Here is a 19,768-nt window from a genome sequence, read left to right as displayed (position 1 = left end):
GAGTGGCAGGGAGCTGCAGAAGAGGGATGGAAGAGCCACATGCAGCTGCAGAGCCGTGGGTTGCTGACACCTGGTCTAGTAGTTAAGGCAGAGGTCTTCAAACCTGGCAACTTTAAGACAGTTTAATGAAAAGAAGGAGTAGGGGGAGACACACAATAGCAGTGTTCCAATACCTCGGGGTTTGCTACAAAGAAGAGGGAGTCAGGCTATTCTCTAAAGCACCTGAGGGTCAAACAAGGAAGCAATGGGTGGAAACTAATCATGGAGAGAAGCAACTTAGAACTAAGGAGAAATTTCCTGACGGAACAATTATTCATTGGAACAGCTTGCCTCCAGAAGTTGTGAATGCCCCAACACTGGACGTTTTTAAGAAGAGATTGGAGAACCATTTGTCTGAAGAAGTGAAGGGTCTCCTGCCAAGCATTGGGTTGGACTAGAGGACCTCCAAGGTCCCTTCCAACTCTGTTGTTGTTTTTTGTGGACTTCCAACTCCCAGAATCCTCCAACAGAATTCTGGGATTTGAAGTCCACAAGTCTTACAAGTTGCCACATTTGGGGACCTCTGGGTTAAGGTGTCAAGTGAGAAATGAGTTATAGCCACAAGATAGCTGTGAAAGCCAGCTAGATGACATAAGACCATTGAAGCATCTTAAGTGATTTACACCTGGATGTTTGAGAACTGTCTCACATTTATGACGGTTGCAGTGTCCCTAAGTCACGTGATCCCCTTTTGTGACCTTCTGGCAAAGCAAAGTCCATGGGGAAGCCAGATTTACTTAACAACCAGGTTACTAAGTTAGACTGTGCAGTGATTCACTTAACAAATGTGATGAGAAAAGTCATGAAATAGGGCAAAACTCACTTAACAAATTTCTCACTTGGCAACAGAAATTTTGGCGTCAATTGTGGTCGTAATTGAGGACTACATCTATTAGATATGTTCACCATGTTGAGCAGTTTATTTAAAAAGTAATAAATAATAATAATTTATTAGACTTGTATGCCGCCCCTCTCCGAAGACTCGGGGCAGCTCACAACAGCAATAAAACAATACAATACAAATCTAATGGTTAAAACTATAACTAAAAACCCACTATCTTAAAAACAATCAATAGTGTAACAGTCATAACCACACATAACTCATAGAAACATAGAAGATTAACGGCAGAAAAAGACCTCATGGTCCATCTAGTCTGCCCTTATACTATTTCCTGTATTTTATCTTAGGATGAATATATGTTTATCACAGGCATGTTTAAATTGTTACTGTAGATTTACCAACCATGTCTGCTGGAAGTTTGTTCCAAGCATCGACTACACTTAACGGTAAGAGAAGGGGATACATCAGTTGCCCCATGCCTGGTGATGTAGATAGGTCTTCAAGGTCTTGCGGAAGGGGAGAAGGGTGGGGGCAGTTCGAATCCCTGGGGGGAGTTGATTCCAGAGGGCTGGGGCCACCATAGAGAAGGCTCTTCCCCTAGGCTGACATTGTTTAGTCGAGGGGACCCAGAGAAGGCCAACTCTGTGGGACCTAATCGGCCGCTGGGATTGATGTGGCAGAAGGCGGTGCGTCATGTATTCTGGTCCGATGCCATGTAGGGCTTTATAGGTCATCACCAACACTTTGAATTGTGTCCAGAAACTAATCGGCAACCAGTGCAGGCCGTAGAGTGTGGACAAAACATGGGCGTATCTGGGAAGACCCATGACTGCTCGCGCGGCCGCCTTCTGCACGATCTGAAGTTTCTGAACACTCTTCAGAGGTAGCCCCATGTAGAGAGTGTTGCATTAGTCGAACCTTGAGGTGATGAAGGCGTGAGTGACTGTGAGCAAGGACTCCCTGTCCAAATAGGGCCACAACTGCTGCACCAGGCGGACCTGGGCAAGCGCCTTCCTCGCCACAGCCGAAAGATGGTGTTCTAAAGTAAGCTGTGGATCAAGGAGGACGCCCAAGTTGCAGACCCTCTCCGAGGGGATCATACGGTAATCCCCCCCCAGGGTAATGGACAGACAGATGGGACTGTCCTTGGGAGGCAAAACCCACAGCCACTCTGTCTTATCAGGGTTGAGTTTGAGCCTGTTGACACCCATCCAGACCCTGACAGCCTCCAGACACCGGCACATCACTTCCACTGCTTTGCCGACTGTGGGATATAAATAAATAATATACAATGCTGATTAATGCTGTGCTGTTTGCATGCTAAATAATGTTCGAAAAGAATATGCAGTAATAAAGAGTACAATAAATAAGAGTTTGATAAAACAGTGGTGGAATTTATTGATATAAATAAGAATAGAAAGTTACACAGATTCTTACAAAATCAGTGGCGCATTCAGACTCTATCCAACTATTTGGATTCTAACCACCGTTCTTTACAGGGTGAGCTACTACCGCAGAACTGCAACTAAAGAGTTGTATCTATGTCAAACACCAGGTTTGATTTCAAAATGAAATCCATGCAGCTTCTGTAAGAAGAGGTGACTGTGCATCGGCTTTAACTCACTGTGAGGTTTAATTAAGTTTACGTTATTTGAAAAAGAGTATGTGACTATCACCCAGTGCCCGTTGGTGTCTTTTCACCTACAAAGTAACCTGTAAGGTACCATCTCCCTGTCATGCAGTTGTTATTACAGGTAAACAGTTTTTATGACTACCCTACTGCACAGATCCCAGTGTTGATTTATAAGTGGGCCTAAAAGCCATTGTGAAATGAATGGTGTTGATGCAATTATTTAACCCAAACAATGCAAAAATATATGGGGAACCAAATCAAGATGGGAGTGTCAAGAATTTTTCCTTCCTCTACAGCATGCAACTATGGAGTTTGAAAAAAAATCTACCAATTTTTTTAACAAAAAGAAAATTGTTGGTTTTTTTAAAAAAAACCCTCGGGTGTAGGAAAAGGTAGTAATTATTAATGAAATGTTTGATTTGTCCTTTCAGTGAAAATTTTCAACCATTTATTTACTCATGCATAAATAATGCCAATTAAATTATTTTCATGAAAACTACACCAACTTCCTCTATATGTGCTTTTGATATTTAGTTGGATAGTGTGTGAAATAAATCTAATCTAAAATTAACATGGCCATCAAACAGCAGACTATATATACAGTTCATTCCAGACATTTCTACATGCATTCAAAAACATGGTGATGAAAAAAGGAGCTTTTTACAGAAGCAAAAATTGAACCATTTTTTAGAAAATTTTTAACTATTAAAATATCTGTAGGATACTAGCGTTAGAAAAAGATAGCGAAACTACAAAAGAACTGTCACTGCAGAGTAACTGCAGACATTAAAAAATCATTTGCATTGAAGAGGCATTTTGTTTAAAACTTGCTCAAACACTTAAATATAGAATCAGCTTGCAGAATTTAGTTTACACGTTTTTGTACTGAAATACCAAAGACCTATTTTTAGATGTTCAAAAAACATTTTAGAAACTTGCAAAGTAAATAAGATTATTATAAAATCTAAAAACTGTTTCGCAACCTGGAACACAATCTTTCACAGCATTGTGTCCAAAATGTGTTAAACAATTCTAATAAATTAAATCATTGTCATTTTGTTTTTAAAAAAGACACAAACGGACAATACACAGGACAACTACTTATTTGTAACAAGGACATTTAAGATATTAGCTAAATAATCAGGCTTGCAACAAAGCATATTTTACATATTTTCTAAAGTGATTCCTCTATGCTTATCCCAAAATTAAAATCTTCCTTATAGATTTTTTTGGGATTAAAAACCTTATGTCTATATCAATACACAATATAAAAACATCTTAAGAATTTTGTTCCGTAACTAAAAAAACATTAACTCAAGCAATGATCATTTATTTCCATGAATGATTCCTAGAAGGTGCCTATGTCATATGCATTTTTGTTCTGCAAAACAAATCATGCTATAAGAGTGGCTGTTTTGGGAGGCTTAGTTCTTACACTAGTGCACCTAATAAATTCTTTGTATAAATTAAATGTTCTTATCTATCTAGAGCTAGGGGACTCATAGTACAATCTCTATTCTGGAAAGGTTATGTCCAGCAGCTTTCATCAGACCACTGTTTTCAACCTTGGTGACTTTAAATATGTGGACTTCAACTCCCAGAATTCCCCGGCCAGCGCGCCCAAATATCTGAAAGTGCCAAAGGTTGGGAAACACGTCACAGATGGGGTTTGTTTTTTCCAAATCTCTTGAATGTATTACTTTATTTTAACAATGTAAAATCGAGATAAATATTGATCTATCCTTTTGCCTTTCTTTCCCCCCCCCAATATTTAATTTTTTTCATTTTTTTTTCTCTTGTCCAAAGCAGTAAGAAAAACCATTATTTTACTCTATTCATAACTTCAGCAAGAAGCTCAGGGATCAAGGTTGGTCTAAGTAGTATGACTTCTTATGCACCTGGAGAGATCAGGGTATTTGCCCTCTAAATGGAGATCCTCCCACACTAAGGAGAAAGCTGTTTCAGAAGGTCTTCCCAACCTTCAGAAATAGCTGGTCATGGAACACGCAATTAGAGAAAAATACAAAGTTATACAGTTGCTAGATTTAAAAAAATCATACTGAATTTTCTGTCAATCCTGGGGAAAAAGAATATCCCCAGTGTGCGCACTCAATTCTTGGAACTTCAGACTTATGCTAAGTCATATCCCTAGCTTCTTTTTCCTAAGGGAAAATTCTAATTTCCTTCTACTGAGCAAATGTTGAGAAACTCCCCAAAATATGTCAGCCCTATTCCTGCGGTGAAATCTAACGGTTTGTAGGCCCAAGCATCAGGCTCCTCTGATATACCCTAGAGAATATGTAGTTTTCTTCACATGTAACTATTTGAAAACAGCAGTTTTCATCAGAACACATACTAGCACCAGCAAGAGAAAGAGGTGAATAGGAAGGACAAATAGTTCATTTAATTTCCCACTCTGCTAATGTTCATGAAGGTGTCTGCCATCACCTTAATCTGTACTTTTAATTTATCTTTTTTCAAGTTACAGATTTGTTTTCTTAACTTTTTACCAAAGAGCACATTTTCAGGCTTTAAATAATGTAATACAATAAAATGGCAATGCCGCTGGCTCAATTAAGAACAAAATAAGCAAGAGGGCCATGTATTTTAGGTTCACCAACAATGCTCTTAAAAGGCATATTCTTAGTTTGTGGAATGATGTTTAAGCTGCAAATATGCACACGTTCACATATGAACGTATAGCATAGCTGGATGTTTGATAGATATAAGCATTATTTCTTGTATTCATAAAAGAACATAATTATATATAAAAAAAATAAAAAATCAAATATTTCATATCAAGATGGCGTATGTACATAAAAGGACAAACATGTTTCTCACTTTAATTAACAGAATTAAGAACATGGCCTTTTCTTGCAAATTGCATTATTTCCTTGATAAGAGTCCTCTTCCACCACGTTGGTTAGTAGTCACAGCAGGAACTTGTTAGCTGAATAGTAATTTCATAGACCACATGCACAGAAAATGTTAATTTTGTTTTTCAAGTAACGTGATATGCATGTTACTGAGTTTTGGTTTGATGGTGGCAAAAAACGAAACGTCTTGATCCCTATCTGCTTGGAGAACCAAAACCGTCTCTTCCACAGCGTCCAGATGAGGGTTCCCAACGCCTCTAAAATACGCTAAGGAATTAATAGGAGAATATTATTCAGCATCAAAGCAGTCATTTATCTTTTTAAAAAAAGTTGTGGGGAGTCTCATGAAAAAACAACAATAAAATGCAAGGTGAACAAACAAAAGAAATAGAAAATGAAAATAGTACTCAGTCTTTATAGCAAGGAAAAGCATAGACGTGTTCAGGTTATTAAAAGCCTACCAAAATTAGTGGAGTGGAGAAGGGAGAGGGGTGGGGCGGGATGGGATGGAAGGGAAGGGAAGAGAATAGCAAAGTTGGAAGGGACCTTGGAAGTCTTCTAGTCCAACAGGAGATCAGTTTGCGGAGAGGGGCGGCATATAAATCCAATAATTCTCCAATGCACTTGCAAGGAGAGTCCAGGATGGGTTATTCTCAGCCTGATTGGCTGGGACTGAGTTCAATTTAAATAATTAAATAATAGATAGATAGACAGGCACCGCCCCCCTCTAGCCTTCCAGTCTAAAAAACTCAGTCGCAGTAATGGGACTTTGAGTTCTTCCTCTGTCACACTTGATTTATTGTGTGAATTTTTAATAAATTGTATGATGTTTAATAAGGTTGAATGTATTCATCTAATGTTTTTCTTCTCTTTCTTTCTCTTTCAGGCACATCGGGGTGGCTTCAAGTGAAGCAGCGTGGGGTTATTGCTCTCCGTGAGTTTAACCCCCCTGAGCTGCAGCTCCCATAGTCGGTGGCACAAGCCACAGAGACTATTTCGAGGGTCTGAAGGGAGCGCCCGGGTTGCTAACCTCCGCGGTAGTGCCCGGAGGAAGGCGGTCGGCTGACGACATGGGGGGCCTGCCCCCCAGGGCGAATATGCCGCAAGAAGACTTGGGAAGCCTCAAGATAGCCCCGAAGAGTCGCGTTCAGGCGAGACCCCCCCCCATGAGACGTACCGGCGAGGGAACGAATTCTGGGAACGCCGCCATATTGGGGGGGCGGCAGGGCGGGAACGTAGGGAGGAGTTCCCGCCCGTTTTTTTCGCTCCGGCGGCCATTTTCGCCCCAATGATTCTGCCGTTTTCGGCAGAGGTTCCCGCCCACGTTCAAAGTGCCGGGTCGGCTTATAAGCCGGGGCCAGATCCCCCCGCACCAATGAGGGGGCGGTTGCCAGGGCAACGTCTGCAGACGCCCCTGAGGACCAATCGGATTGCTGGAGAGTCGGCTCTGCCTGTTACGGAGCCCTCCGCAGGCCCCAAATTAGCCGGGCGACACGCAAGCGCACTAGGAGTTGGAGCTTAAACCGACAAGAATTTTTCTTCGCTGTTCAGAGTTTGTGGAGGCTTCAGTATTCACTCGTGGCAGTTCCCTTCCAGACTCATTGCTTACAATTAACCGTGAGTGTGATAACAGGCATAATGTCAGAGGCTCCAACTCACGTGGGGGAGGAGGCCAATGCCAATGTTAGGCCCAACACCCCCAAGGAAAAGAGCCACAAGCCTAAGGCCTCGCAGGGCTCCTCTCTTAGAGAGGCCGAAAAAAGAATTAAAGCCCTTGAAAAACAGCTGGAGGCATCACAAAAGCAGGCCTCCTTGTCAGTTAAGGCCTTTGGTCCTTCACCTCCGCCAGCCTCCCCTATCCCAGGGGTAGCAGGCTCGGCATCTGAAAAAGACTGGTCACCTGACCGACCTACCCTTCCTGCCCACGAGGCTCCTACCTGGGGGAGACAACAAAACATGTGGACTGGCAATCCCCAGCCCCAGGCTTATGTCCCTCACCAATATGGCCCACCGCAGGCTACCTTCACGCCAACGGCGGCAGGACTGCGAAATGCCCAAGATACATGGCAGGCCATGCCTTAGACCCTGCAGGATTTGATTGCCAATGCGTTTGCCCAGGGTGTTGAGACCGGAGCTCACCAGCAGCAGGCCACAGGGGGTCAACCCCCAGTGAGAACCAGAGATCCATGGACTGCTCCAGAGTCATACTCGTTGACCGGATCTATGGAGGAGGATGACTCGTTGGAAAGGGACTACAGCGATAGGGAAGATGAACTGTCGGGGGATGAACAACCCCCAGAGCAACCGGCCCCTACTGGACTGTTTAAACCCGCCCTGTTTAGGGTCTTACTTAACAAGGCGAAACTCACCATCGAGGAGGCGGGGGAAGCGGGGCGATCGGATCCCGCAGTTCCTACACAAGCTACCGGTGGTCTCTTTGTATTGCCCAAACAAGAAACGGTAAACATCCCTTCCTCCCATCTCTTTTTGGAAACTATACAGCGTCCTTGGGAGTACCCGGCGGCTGCACAAGGTCCCTCCAACCTGGACCGCAAATTTTACTCCTTTGACCAGCAGATGGAGGATCTGCTGACCTTCCCGACGGTGGACAAACCGGTCACCAGTTTGGTGTCCAATGCCCTGGTTCCCTCAGAGTCCCAGGAGGGGTTAAGGGCAGAGGATAAGAGGGCCGAGAACATTGTGCGTAAGACACACCAGATGGCAGCCTGGGCCATATGGGCCTCCTCTGCGGCCTCGTTCTTTAACAGAGCAACCCTCCTCTGGATTAAAGATCTTCAATCGAGAGTGGATCCCGAGGATGGACGCCTTCGCCAGGATCTTAATAAGGTCCTGGCAGCCACTGAATTCTCAGCAGACGCCACAGCCAATGCTGCCAAATTTGCGGCCAGGGCCATGGCCTCGTCGGTTTCCTCCCGCCGGCTCATATGGCTGCGCAGCTGGCAGGCGGATGTTAAATCTAAATGGAGCCTGGCCTCAGCTCCCTTTAAGGGGAACAAGCTCTTTGGGGAGGTCCTCGACGATGTCTTGGTCGAGGACAAAGATAAGAAGAAGGTTATGCCCAAGTCCAAGAGACCGGACAGACGATTCACTCCCTACCAGAGACGCCAGCCCTTTCGTTCAGAGCCCTCCTCGAGTAGTTCCCAGACATCGAGGCCGTACTTTCAGGGCTCCTTCAGTCAGGGTTCATTTCGGTCAGACAGGTCTAACCCACAAGACCGCAATAGGTCCTATCAAGGACGCCGTCCATTCCGAGGGGCAGGTCGGGGCTTCAGAAAGAACAAATGACTTTTCAAGCCCTATCCCGTTGGGGGGCAAACTAGCCCACTTCGCGGAGGCCTGGACCACTACGTCTTCAGACGCCTGGGCAGCAGCCACTGTCACTCAGGGCCTAAAGCTCGAGTTCCTCTACCCCCCCTCCTCATCGATTCCTCACATGTCGTATACCTTCGGACATTCAGAAAAGGCATCTCCTCTGTCAAGAGGTCTCGCATCTACTAGAGATAGGGGCCATAGAGGAAGTACCCCCGGGGGAACGGGGCAAAGGATTTTACTCCCTCGTTTTCCTTGTCCCCAAATCCTCCGGAGGGGTCAGAATGATCCTGAATTTGCGTCAGCTGAACCTTTATATAAAATACAGAAGGTTCAGGATGCACTCTCTGAGGTCTATTCTTGCATCAATAAGACAAGAGGACTTTCTAACATCAATAGACCTCAGGGAGGCCTACTTACACGTCCCCATCTACCCGTCACACAGGCAATTCCTTCGGTTCAGCCTGGGCGGGACCCACTTTCAATACAAATCAATGCCCTTTGGACTTTCCTCAGCTCCGAGAACGCTTACAAAACTCTTAGACGTTCTAACATCCTCTCTGAGACAACAATCAGTACGCCTCATGGCGTACCTAGACGACGTGATTATACTGGCAAAATCAAGGGACCAGGCGTATCGGGACTTGAACTTGACCATCCTCACGCTCGAACGCCATGGGTTCATGGTGAACTGGGACAAGAGCCATGTGACTCCCACAACCAGGTTGGCTCATTTGGGGACTACAATAGATACCACCCGGGGTATGGTCTTTCTGTCCCCGGAAAGACGAGCCTCTATCAGGAGGCTTCTACGAGACCTGGACGGTCAGAGACTCCCAGAACTTTCGTTCCTATCAAAGATATTGGGGACTCTGGTATCCTGCATCGATGTCATACCGTGGGCAAGACACCACTTGAGACCACTTCAGTGGTTCTTGCTTCCCTTCCAACGGACAAAGACAAGTCACCTACACAGGAGGGTGCCACTTCAGGGCGGGGTTCGCAGATCTCTCCGCTGGTGGAAGTCCGCGACCCTCGACAAGGGCTCCTCTTTTCTGCCAGTAGACCATATTACAGTGACAACGGACGCCAGTTTAACAGGTTGGGGGGTCCATCTTGCCTCTCAGATGACCCAGGGCCTGTGGAGCAATCAGGATTTGAAGGAGTGCAATATCAACTTCTTGGAACTGAAGGCGGTCTCACTGGCCCTTCGGAAGTTCACCCCCTGGGTAAGGGGTCGCCACGTCCTCGTCCTTACGGACAATGTTTCGACCCGAGCCCACATCAACAGGCAGGGGGGAACACGGTCTCATCGGCTAATGGCGGAATCGGAGTTCCTGTTTCAATGGGCAGAGACCAATTTAGCTTCACTCTCAGCAGAACATATCTCGGGAATCGACAACGTTTGTGCGGACTGGCTGAGTCGTGAGACTCTAGATCCCGGGGAATGGCACCTGGAACCCACGATCTTCCAGGACATTATCAGGAGGTTCGGCGAGCCAGTATTAGATCTGTTTTCAACCTCCCACAACACCCAGCTTCCCCGCTTCTTCTCCCGTTTCCCTTCCCCCGGGGCGGAGGGAGTGAACGCATTTCGCCAGCGCTGGCCAACTGCTCTGCTTTATGCCTTCCCGCCGGTCCCCATGATACCGAGGGTAGTTCGGAAGTTACTAGTGGAACGAGCGGAGATCCTCCTGCTGGCCCCATATTGGCTGAGACGCATCTGGTTTGCCGATCTGGTGGAACTGTCGATCTCAGCTCCCTGGAGGATTCCAGACCAACGAATAGTGCTCACACAAGGAACAATGACACACCCGGAACCGCACTGGTGGCAGTTGACCGTATGGCACTTGAGCGGGAATATCTGAAGACCCAGCTCGTGCCGGATGCGGTCATCAGCACCATGCAGGCGGCCCGCCGACCTTCTACCCGGCGGATTTACCAGGCAACGTGGGCGTCATTCAGCGAATTCTGCCAGCAGAGACAGGTGGACCCGCAGGAAGCTTCGACTCTGATAGTACTCTCCTTTCTACAGGCAGGCCTAGACAAGGGCCTTGCCCCAAACACACTTCGACGTCACGTAGCGGCCTTGTCAACTATCCTGGGCAAGGATTACTACCGACCCCTCTCGAGACACCCCTGGATTAGGGACTTCCTGCGAGGGGCGACCAATTTGAAACCTCCTACGGTCCATAGGTTTCCGTCCTGGGACCTGCCCTTGGTACTACATGCACTGACTAGTCCTCCATTTGAACCTTTAAGACAGATACCCCTGAGACTTCTAACGATTAAAACTGCATTCCTGGTGGCAATTACATCAGCCAGGAGAGTCTCAGAGATGGTAGCATTGTCAACCAGACAGGACCTCTGTAGGTTTTATCCAGACAGGGTAGTGTTAAGATTAGACCCGGCGTTCATCCCCAAGGTGAATTCCTCTTTTCATAGATCACAGGACATCATTGTACCGAACTTCTGCACGCATGGCAGCCATCCCTCTGAACTCAGGTGGCACAAGCTGGACGTGAGACGAGCTCTAAAGATCTACATACGTAGGACTCAGGAATTCAGAGTCTCCGAGGGGTTGTTTGTCTCCTTTTCCACCAAGACGATGGGGAAGAAAGTGTCCCCTCAATCAATTAGTCGTTGGTTGCGGGATTGTATTTCAGAGGCGTAAATCGCTAAGAACACTCCTGCCCCTCAGGGAATCACAGGTCACTCTACCCGAAGTGCGGCCACGTCCTCGGCCTGGAGGACACAGGCCTCACTAGAAGACATTTGCCGAGCGGCCACTTGGGCGGCCCCATCCACCTTTATAAGACACTACAGGATTGACTCCTTTGCCTCTGCGGAGGCAGCTTTTGGGAGGAGGGTTCTGCAGGGGGTATGCTCCTTTTCAGCGCCCCTGGTCCAGCCATCTCCCTCCCCTTGACTGTAACTTGGGTATATCCCATCCTGGACTCTCCTTGCAAGTGCATTGGAGAAAGACCGTTGAACTTACCTGAACGGTCTTCTCGATGCACTGCAAGGAGAGTCCAGACCCGCCCGGCTTGGGACCAGGGTCACAGTTCTAGTTGTTTTTTATGCAGTTAGGGGTTTATAGTTCAATAAAACGTTTTTTTTTGCATTACTGCTCCTTCGTATATATTAGACTGGAGGGCTAGAGGGGGGCGGTGCCTGTCTATCTATCTATTATTTAATTATTTAAATTGAACTCAGTCCCAGCCAATCAGGCTGAGAATAACCCACCCTGGACTCTCCTTGCAGTGCATCGAGAAGACCGTTCAGGTAAGTTCAACGGTCTATCTAATCCTACACTACTTTAGAAAAATGGTTATCCAACCTCTTCTTAAGAACTTCCAGTTAGAGCATTCACAACTTCTAGAGGCAAGTTGTTCCATTGATTAATTGTTCTATCAGGAAATTTAGTTCTGAGTTGCTTCTCTCGTTGATTACCGTATTTTTGGGAGTATAAGATGCACTTCCCCCTGAAAGAGGGTGAAAATTTGGCTGCGTCTTATACACCGAATGTAGCCCTGCCCACCCCATCGGCCCCCTCCGCATGTCGCGTTTTATACCTGTTCCAGGCTGCAGGGATGGCCACAGACCATTGCCCCAAAAACGGAGCTTTTGGAGGCTGAAAAGGCAGCCCCTCCCAGAGCGAGCTTTTGGAGACTGCAAACTGCAAAAAGGACGGTGCAGAGGACACAATGGCAACCTGGAACAGCTGCTGCCTTGTTAGACCGGTTCCGCACTTCACCTGTTGTACCCACTGGAGCGCACTCTGACGATCAGCTGCATGTTTGAAGCAGCGTATATGCCTCACCAAGTTGCAAGTGTAGCTAGTGTGCGCTCACAACCAATGAAGAAAAAGCAGATTGGGGGTATTCTGGGAGGCCGATCCATCCGCCAATTTGTTTGTTTGTTTGTTTGTTTGTTTATTGGATTTGTATGCATATAACAATCCAATATTAAAGCAGTTAAAAACCCTTATTATAAAACCAAACATACATACAGACATACCATGCATAAAATTGTAAAGGCCTAGGGGGAAAGAGTATCTCAGTTCCCCTGTGCCTGGCGGCAGAGGTGCGTTTTAAGAAGCTTACGAAAGGCGAGGAGGGTGAGGGCAATTCCAATCTCTGGGGGGAGTTGGTTCCAGAGGGCCGGGGCCGCCACAGAGAAGGCTCTTCTCCTGGGTCCCGCCAAGCGACATTGTTTAGTTGACGGGACCCGGAGAAGACCCACTCTGTGGGCCCTAACTGGTCGCTGGGATTTGTGCAGGAGAAGGTGGTCCCTGAGATACTCAGGGCAAACCAGGCTAATGTGCTGAAGCTGACCAGGCTGTTTGCTAAGGAAGCTAGTCAGATGAATATTGATGGATGCTGATAGACAGAGGCAGATTCCCCCCCCCCACACACACACACTTATTTTCCTCCCCAAAAACTAAGGTGTTATATTCTGGTGTGTCTTGTATTCTGAAAAATGCAGTAGTTTCCACCCATTGCTGCTTGTTCTACCCTCGGGTGCTTTGGAAAGTAGGTTGACTCCCTCTTCTTTGTGGCAACTCCTGAGATATAAGAACACTGCTATCATGTCTCCCCTAGTCCTTCTTTTCATTAAACTAGATATGCCCACTTCCAGCCATCGTTCTTTATGTTTTAGCCTCCAGTCCCCGAATCATCTTTGTTGCTCTTTTCTGCACTCTTTCTAGAGTCTCAGCATCTTTTTTACATCATGGTGACCAAAACTGAATGCAGTGTTCCAAGTGTGGCCTAACCAAAGAATTATAAAAGTGGTATTAACACTTCACGTGATCTTGATTCTATCCCTCTGTTTATGCAGCCTACAGCTTTATTGGCAATTGCAGCAAAAGTCTGTTATTGTACTATGTTGTAAAAAGGAGTCCCTGTGGATTTTATTCCACTAGTGGTTGCCGACTCTTGGTGGTGGTGCTCATCTCCGTTTCAAGGTCATTTGGCCAGTGCTGTGCGAAGACATTTCCATGGTCACGTGGCCAGTATGATGTCATGAAGTGCTGTTACCTTCCCACCAAAGTGGTACCTATTTATCTACTCAGATATGCATGCTTTCAAACTGCTTGGCTGGCAAGCGCTATGCTGTAAGAAAGGGGCTGTCATTTACAGAGATGACTCCTCCACAACTTTGCTACCACTGACAAGTTTATTCTGTACCACACCTTACTCACTCTCCGCTTTAAATATATCAGAAGACTCAGGATAACCAATAAGCAAATCTGCACTTACACAGATTCAACAAATCAATGACAGAAAACACACTTGCAATCAGGAAAATCCCAGATGACTTCTGGTGATCTTATTTGTTGTTTTTCAAATCTGACTGTTTGCTGAGATTGTGGAAGGCAGGATCATGATAGGGGAAATAGTTTTTGTACGGCATGTTTCGCTTATTGTAAAGAGCTTAAGAGTATTTATTTATTAAATTTCTACCCTGCCCATGTCACCAGTCATTGTGCATAATGCATGAACAAAAAATAAGAAGTTGGAAGTAAAGTAGAAAATTTATTTTCTTGAAATTACAGATAAGTCATTGCTAATTAAGCTCAACAATACTGGGTTTAGATGAACCAAAAATCTAATTCAGATTAAGGGAGCTCAGCTTGGCCAGATGAGTTTAACCAGCTCATGTAAGCATAAATTTTTGGTAGAAGGAGAGCATAGGGCAGCAATGTTATGGCATCTGAAACTCATCCTTTTGTTCTTAAGTTTTGCATTATCTATATTCAGAAATTGTAGGTTTTCCAAGAAAAGATTGGACAGTTATCAGTCTGGAATAGTATAGGGTCTTCTTGGACAAGATGACCTTCAAGGTCCCTTCCAGTTTTATTCTGATTATATAATTTTAAAGAGAAGTATTAGCATTATTACATAATGACCAAACTCAACTACATTTGAAATCTGTTTGCCTGCAAAAGGATGAAACATACCTTTCTCCAATAATGTTTGCCTCAATGCTTTGGCAAGCAAAACCCGAACATTTGGCACAGGATCAGAAGCCAGGCTTAGAAGGCTGGGCAACAGGTGTTCCACAAACTGGTCCACAGGCATGCATTCTTCTTCAACTACTGCCTTCAGTCAGAAAATAGGAAAAAGCACTTACAAAAGTTTGCTTAATGACCCTCTGAAGTTACAACAAGCGCTGAAAAAAGTGACTTATGAGCAGAGCTGTGCAGTGGTTAGAATGCAATACTGCATGCTACTTCTGCTGACTGCCAGCTGACTGCAATTTAGCAGTTTGAATCTCACCAGGGTCAAGGTTGACTCAGCCTTCCCTCCTCCTAAGGTGGGTAAAATGGGAACCCAAATAATTGGGGGCAATGTGCTGATTCTGTGAACCGCTTAGAGAGGCCTATAAAACACTGTGAAGCGGTATACAGTAGTACCTCTAGATACGAGCTGCTCCACATGCGAGTATTCCAAGTTACGAGCCACGACAGGAGCGAAATTTCTGTTCGACACCCGAGCTCAAATTCGGGATACGAGCCGATCTTCCACTAGGTGGCGCAAGAATCCTTGCTTCTGGTTATCTCGGCGGGGAAAAACAAAGTCTAAAGGAATTCGTTTAAGATCCGAGTTGATCGACATACGAGCTCGGTTCTGGAACGAATTAAACTCGTATCTAGAGTTACTACTGTATAAGCCTAAATGCTATTGCTATTTTTTACACTTATGACCATTGCAGAACCCTGTGGTCATGTGATTTACATTCAGATGCTTGACTCACATTTATGACCGTTACAGTGTCCTGAGGTCATGTGATCACTGCCTTTTGCAACCTTCTGACAAGTAAAGTCCATCCAGATTCACTTTAACAACTGCAGTGACTCACTCAACAAATACAACAAGAAAAGCCGTAAAATGAGGCAAAACTCACTTAACAGATTTGTCACTTAGCAACATAAATTTAGGGCTCAATTGGTTGTAAGTTGAGGGCTACCTTTATTTAGAGGGGGATCAAGTGAACTGATATGGATTATTGCAATTTTATATGAATTTTGCTAAAATCTACAGTTGCAAATAAATGTATTACTATAACTACAGCTGAAAAGTTAATTATCCTTATGATATGCTGCCTTTAATAAAAAATAAAATACATCATTCAAATCATTCGAATGATACAAGGAATGAACAAAACTAAAACGGGACGAAAGCTTTAAATAGTATTTAAATCAACAAGTCGCAATTCATCTTTCAACAATAGGGTTGACAAATTTATTGTATATGTGGAAGGTTTGGAAGGTAACATTATAAATGTATGGAGATTCGCTTGACTACCAATTACATATGATTCACTCACAGAGAATGAGAAAAAAGTGTAAATTATACTATGAAGATACAAATAATAATATATTTCATATATTTATATATACAGTAATACCTCATCTTACGAACCTAATTGGTTCTGGAAGGAGGTTCGTAAGGCGAAAAGTTCGTAACTCGAAACAATGTTTCCCATTGGAACCAATGTAAAAGCGATTCATGCGTGCAAGGGGGGGGAATCCCAAAATGGCACTCCACTGGGCGCCGCCGCCCAGCTGTCACCTTTTAAAACAGCCGGGGGGCTTCTCGACGTTCTCCCGAACCTGAACCCGAACTTTTCAGGTTTGGGTTCGGGAGGCCGTCGAGAAGCACCGCCGCCCGCCTGTCACTTTCTTAAACAGCCGGGGGGCTTCTCGGCATTCTCCCAAACCCGAACCCGGAAGTTCGGGTTCGGGAGGCCGCCGAGAAGCGCCCGGCTGTTTCGGAAGGTTACAGCCGTGTGGCGGCGCTCAGCGGAGTGCCGTTTTTGCGATCGGCGGTGGCGTTTTCGGCCAATCTGGAGGCTGGAAAGGAGGTGGGGAATCCCAATAGGGAATTCCATGGGCGGAGCTTTGACGTCACGAAGACGTCCTTCCTGGTCGGCCGAAACTATTGATAAGTTACTATGAACAAACTCTATGTAGTAAAAATGCTTTAAATTGTTGTTTTACTATCCTTTTTATGATGTTTACCATTTACATCACACTATGGAAATTGTATTTTATTGTTTATTTGTCATCATTTTTCTGTTTTGCTTTGTTGGATTTTTTTCCTTGTTATATATGTTATATATATATATATATTATGTTGTTTTTTTAATATATAACCAATAAAGATTATTTTAGAAACTAAAATACATTGTATTTTAATCACTGACAAGCTAATGTTCATAGATTTAACAATTGTGATATGCTATGTACTCCCATGTGTCTGTCTGCGTCTATTCAGATTTAGCATGTCAGACTATAGACATAGATTTTATATATGATTTGAACAATATCTGTTTGTTGAGACATGCTAACAGGTCTTTTTAGATGTGCTAAAGATGCAAAACAGCCGGATACTCTACTCAGCAGTTACATCCAAAATAGCTAATTTCTTGCTTAACTTTGCAGAGAGGTTTTGTTGATCTATGCACTCTAACATGTGCACAATGCAAGTCAAATTATCTTGCACCCTCAAACTTCTAAAAATAGCCTAAAAAGCAGAACACAGTCCATTCCATAGACAGATGGTACAACACAGGGATGGTACTGAATGTTCAGTAATATTAATATTGCATAGGCTAAAATGCTTAATAGTACAATTACGTAAAAAATCATTAGATGTAGAACAAGGAACTAAAGACTTCCTTAACTTTCTTCATGCAGGGTATGAAAGATCTGTTTGATACTCAGAAGGAAGTTTTATCTTTTTTGCAGTTTTGATATTAACACAACCTTATATCAAAATCCCCTTCACATGATATTAATGCAAAAGAGCTTAGGCTGAGAAACTGTAAGCATGGCCTATTAAAAAAGTACGAGGTGTTTTGTTTAATGAAGTACAGACTTAATTTCAATGCACCACAATTTATAGAATAGCAGCTGGGGGAAGGTGTTCTGACTCCTGTAGCATTCACAATGCCCACAGAAGCTATGAAATGAAGAGTTATTAAGCTATTTGTTGACAAATTAGCCTTACAAAGCCAGAAAATAAATCGCTTGGTACAATATGAATTTCCTTCAATCCTTAGCAAAAGTTTTATCTAGAAATATAAAAACTTGATTTTTTAAAAAATTAAACAGCCAAATAGTGATTGCCATTGGTAAGCAATGCAGACATGTGTCATGCTTTCGGATCACAATGCTTAGCGACATAAATTCTTATTGCAACTTGAGGACTACTGGAAGGTATAAACTAGTGAAGATAATTATAGAAGAGGGGCGGGGGAATCACCCACTTTTATAATGTGTCCCTGTTTATATTTATATGCTGAAAATAACCTCAGAAGTATATGAAAGTGATTTTTGCCTCTTCCTTTCAACGGGGTCCAAGTCTTAGACTTAGCCTGGACAACTCCCTGCATTTTTCTTGCCAAGGTATTTTAGAAGTACAGTGGTACCTCTACTTAAGAACTTTTCTAGATAAGAATTGGATGTTCAAGATTTTTTTGCCTCTTCTTAAGAACCATTTTCTACTTAAAAACCCAAGCCTGGAAAAATTTCCCAGGAAATTTGAGAGCGGCACGAAGGCCCGGCCAGTTTCCTGGCATTCCCCCTTTAATCTCGACCATCTTGGGCTTTTCTGGGCTGCCAGAGGAGCCTTTCAGTGGCGCTTAAGGAGGTTTTGGCTGTCCAGAGCGAAGGAAGCATTTTCCTTTCTCTGAGAGGGAATAAATTTCTGCCAATGCAGAAATTTTTGGGCAGCGACTATCTTCCTCCTCTTCTTCCTCCTCCTCCTCCCACCCAAATTCCAAGCTTTTATTTCTTTCCTAATAGGTTTGCACACATTATTTGCTTTTACATTGATTCCTATGGGAAAAATTGCTTCTTCTTACCAACTTTTCTACTTAAGAACCTGGTCATGGAACAAATTAAGTTCTTAAGTAGAGGTACCACTGTAGTTTGCCGCTGTTTCCTTCAAAGCTCTCATCTTGGTTACACACTTGAGCCTAGATAACATGAGCAAGTTTTCTTAAGATGCATGTTTTAAAGTTAAGGATTGTCTCTTCAAATTTCAAGTCAAATTTCTCACATAGGGGACTTAAGGTACGATTATCTTTAACATCAAAATTGCATCAGATAGCTCTGTTCTTTGGTCAGATCACAGATGCCGCAAGACTCAGACTCACCTGGCAGATGAAAGCAAACGCTTGCCGGCCAACCCACTTGGAACAATGGCGGAATCTCATAATCAACTCATTAATGAAATTTAATCCCAGAGAGGTTGCATTGTATGCATAGAATTTCTGAAGTATTGCTACGGCCTGCAAAAATATCAAAGAATCAAGCAGAAGCAGGAACAGCAGTGCTATAAAATACAATTCCCACTGCAAGTATCACTCACTACACATTTGTCTGGTGTGAATCTCTATAAATAAATAGGATTATTATGACATTTGAGAGAGGGAAATGCTGAAATAGGTTTCTACTTGTCAAGCCCAATTGTCTATTGCATGTAGAACAAAAGGAGATAGACTGGTGCTTTACCAATTTGAAGGAGATCCACCGGACTTCCGAAACTTTATCTGAACAGAGTGTTAGTGCAATATGTCTTAAGTGGTCATACACATCATTGGGATTATAAAGTTCAAGTATCAAGATGAGCTGCCTAAAAGAAAAAGGGAAAAGAATTAATTATATACGTTCTAGCTTTTAGCTGAAAATACAGTTAAGTCTGGAAAATAACACTACTAAGGAATATCATTAGGAATTCAGCATTTTGCAGTGGCTTCTTTGATACTTTCTGCTTAAAGAATCATTAACAGATCAATTATGATATGTTAGCTGCCCAGAGTTGCTTTATTAGCAAGATAAATATACACTGCTCAAAAAAACAAAGGGAACACTCAAAGAACACATCCTAGATCTGAATGAATGACATAGTCTCATTTAATACCTTGTTCTGTGCAAAGTTGAATGTTCTGACAACATGTAAATGATTGTCAATCAGTGTTGCTTCCTAAATGGACAGTTTGATTTCACAGAAGTTTGATTTACTTGGGTTATAT

At 43.9% G+C, this 19,768-nt stretch overlaps 1 protein-coding gene across 4 annotated transcripts in view; it reads right to left on the bottom strand.

The window, feature by feature from the left end:
* Positions 1 to 2,253: 2,253 nt before the first annotated feature.
* Positions 2,254 to 19,768, bottom strand: part of LOC139163638 (serine/threonine-protein phosphatase 4 regulatory subunit 1-like) — a 56,776-nt gene continuing 39,261 nt past the window's right edge. For all 4 annotated transcript variants that reach the window (XM_070744559.1, XM_070744556.1, XM_070744557.1 and 1 more), the window contains 4 exons: positions 19,248 to 19,368; positions 18,890 to 19,024; positions 14,685 to 14,826; positions 2,254 to 5,656 (listed from right to left, as the gene is read on the bottom strand). In XM_070744559.1, coding sequence (XP_070600660.1) covers positions 5,502 to 5,656; positions 14,685 to 14,826; positions 18,890 to 19,024; positions 19,248 to 19,368 — 553 coding nt within the window. In that variant the 3' untranslated portion in view covers positions 2,254 to 5,501. The remainder of the gene's footprint in view (positions 5,657 to 14,684; positions 14,827 to 18,889; positions 19,025 to 19,247; positions 19,369 to 19,768) is intronic.

Source organism: Erythrolamprus reginae, chromosome 3 (assembly GCF_031021105.1).
Source record: "Erythrolamprus reginae isolate rEryReg1 chromosome 3, rEryReg1.hap1, whole genome shotgun sequence".
NCBI lineage: Eukaryota > Metazoa > Chordata > Lepidosauria > Squamata > Dipsadidae > Erythrolamprus > Erythrolamprus reginae.
Note: the sequence above shows the minus strand (reverse complement) of the source record. Positions and strands in the feature narration are given on the sequence as shown.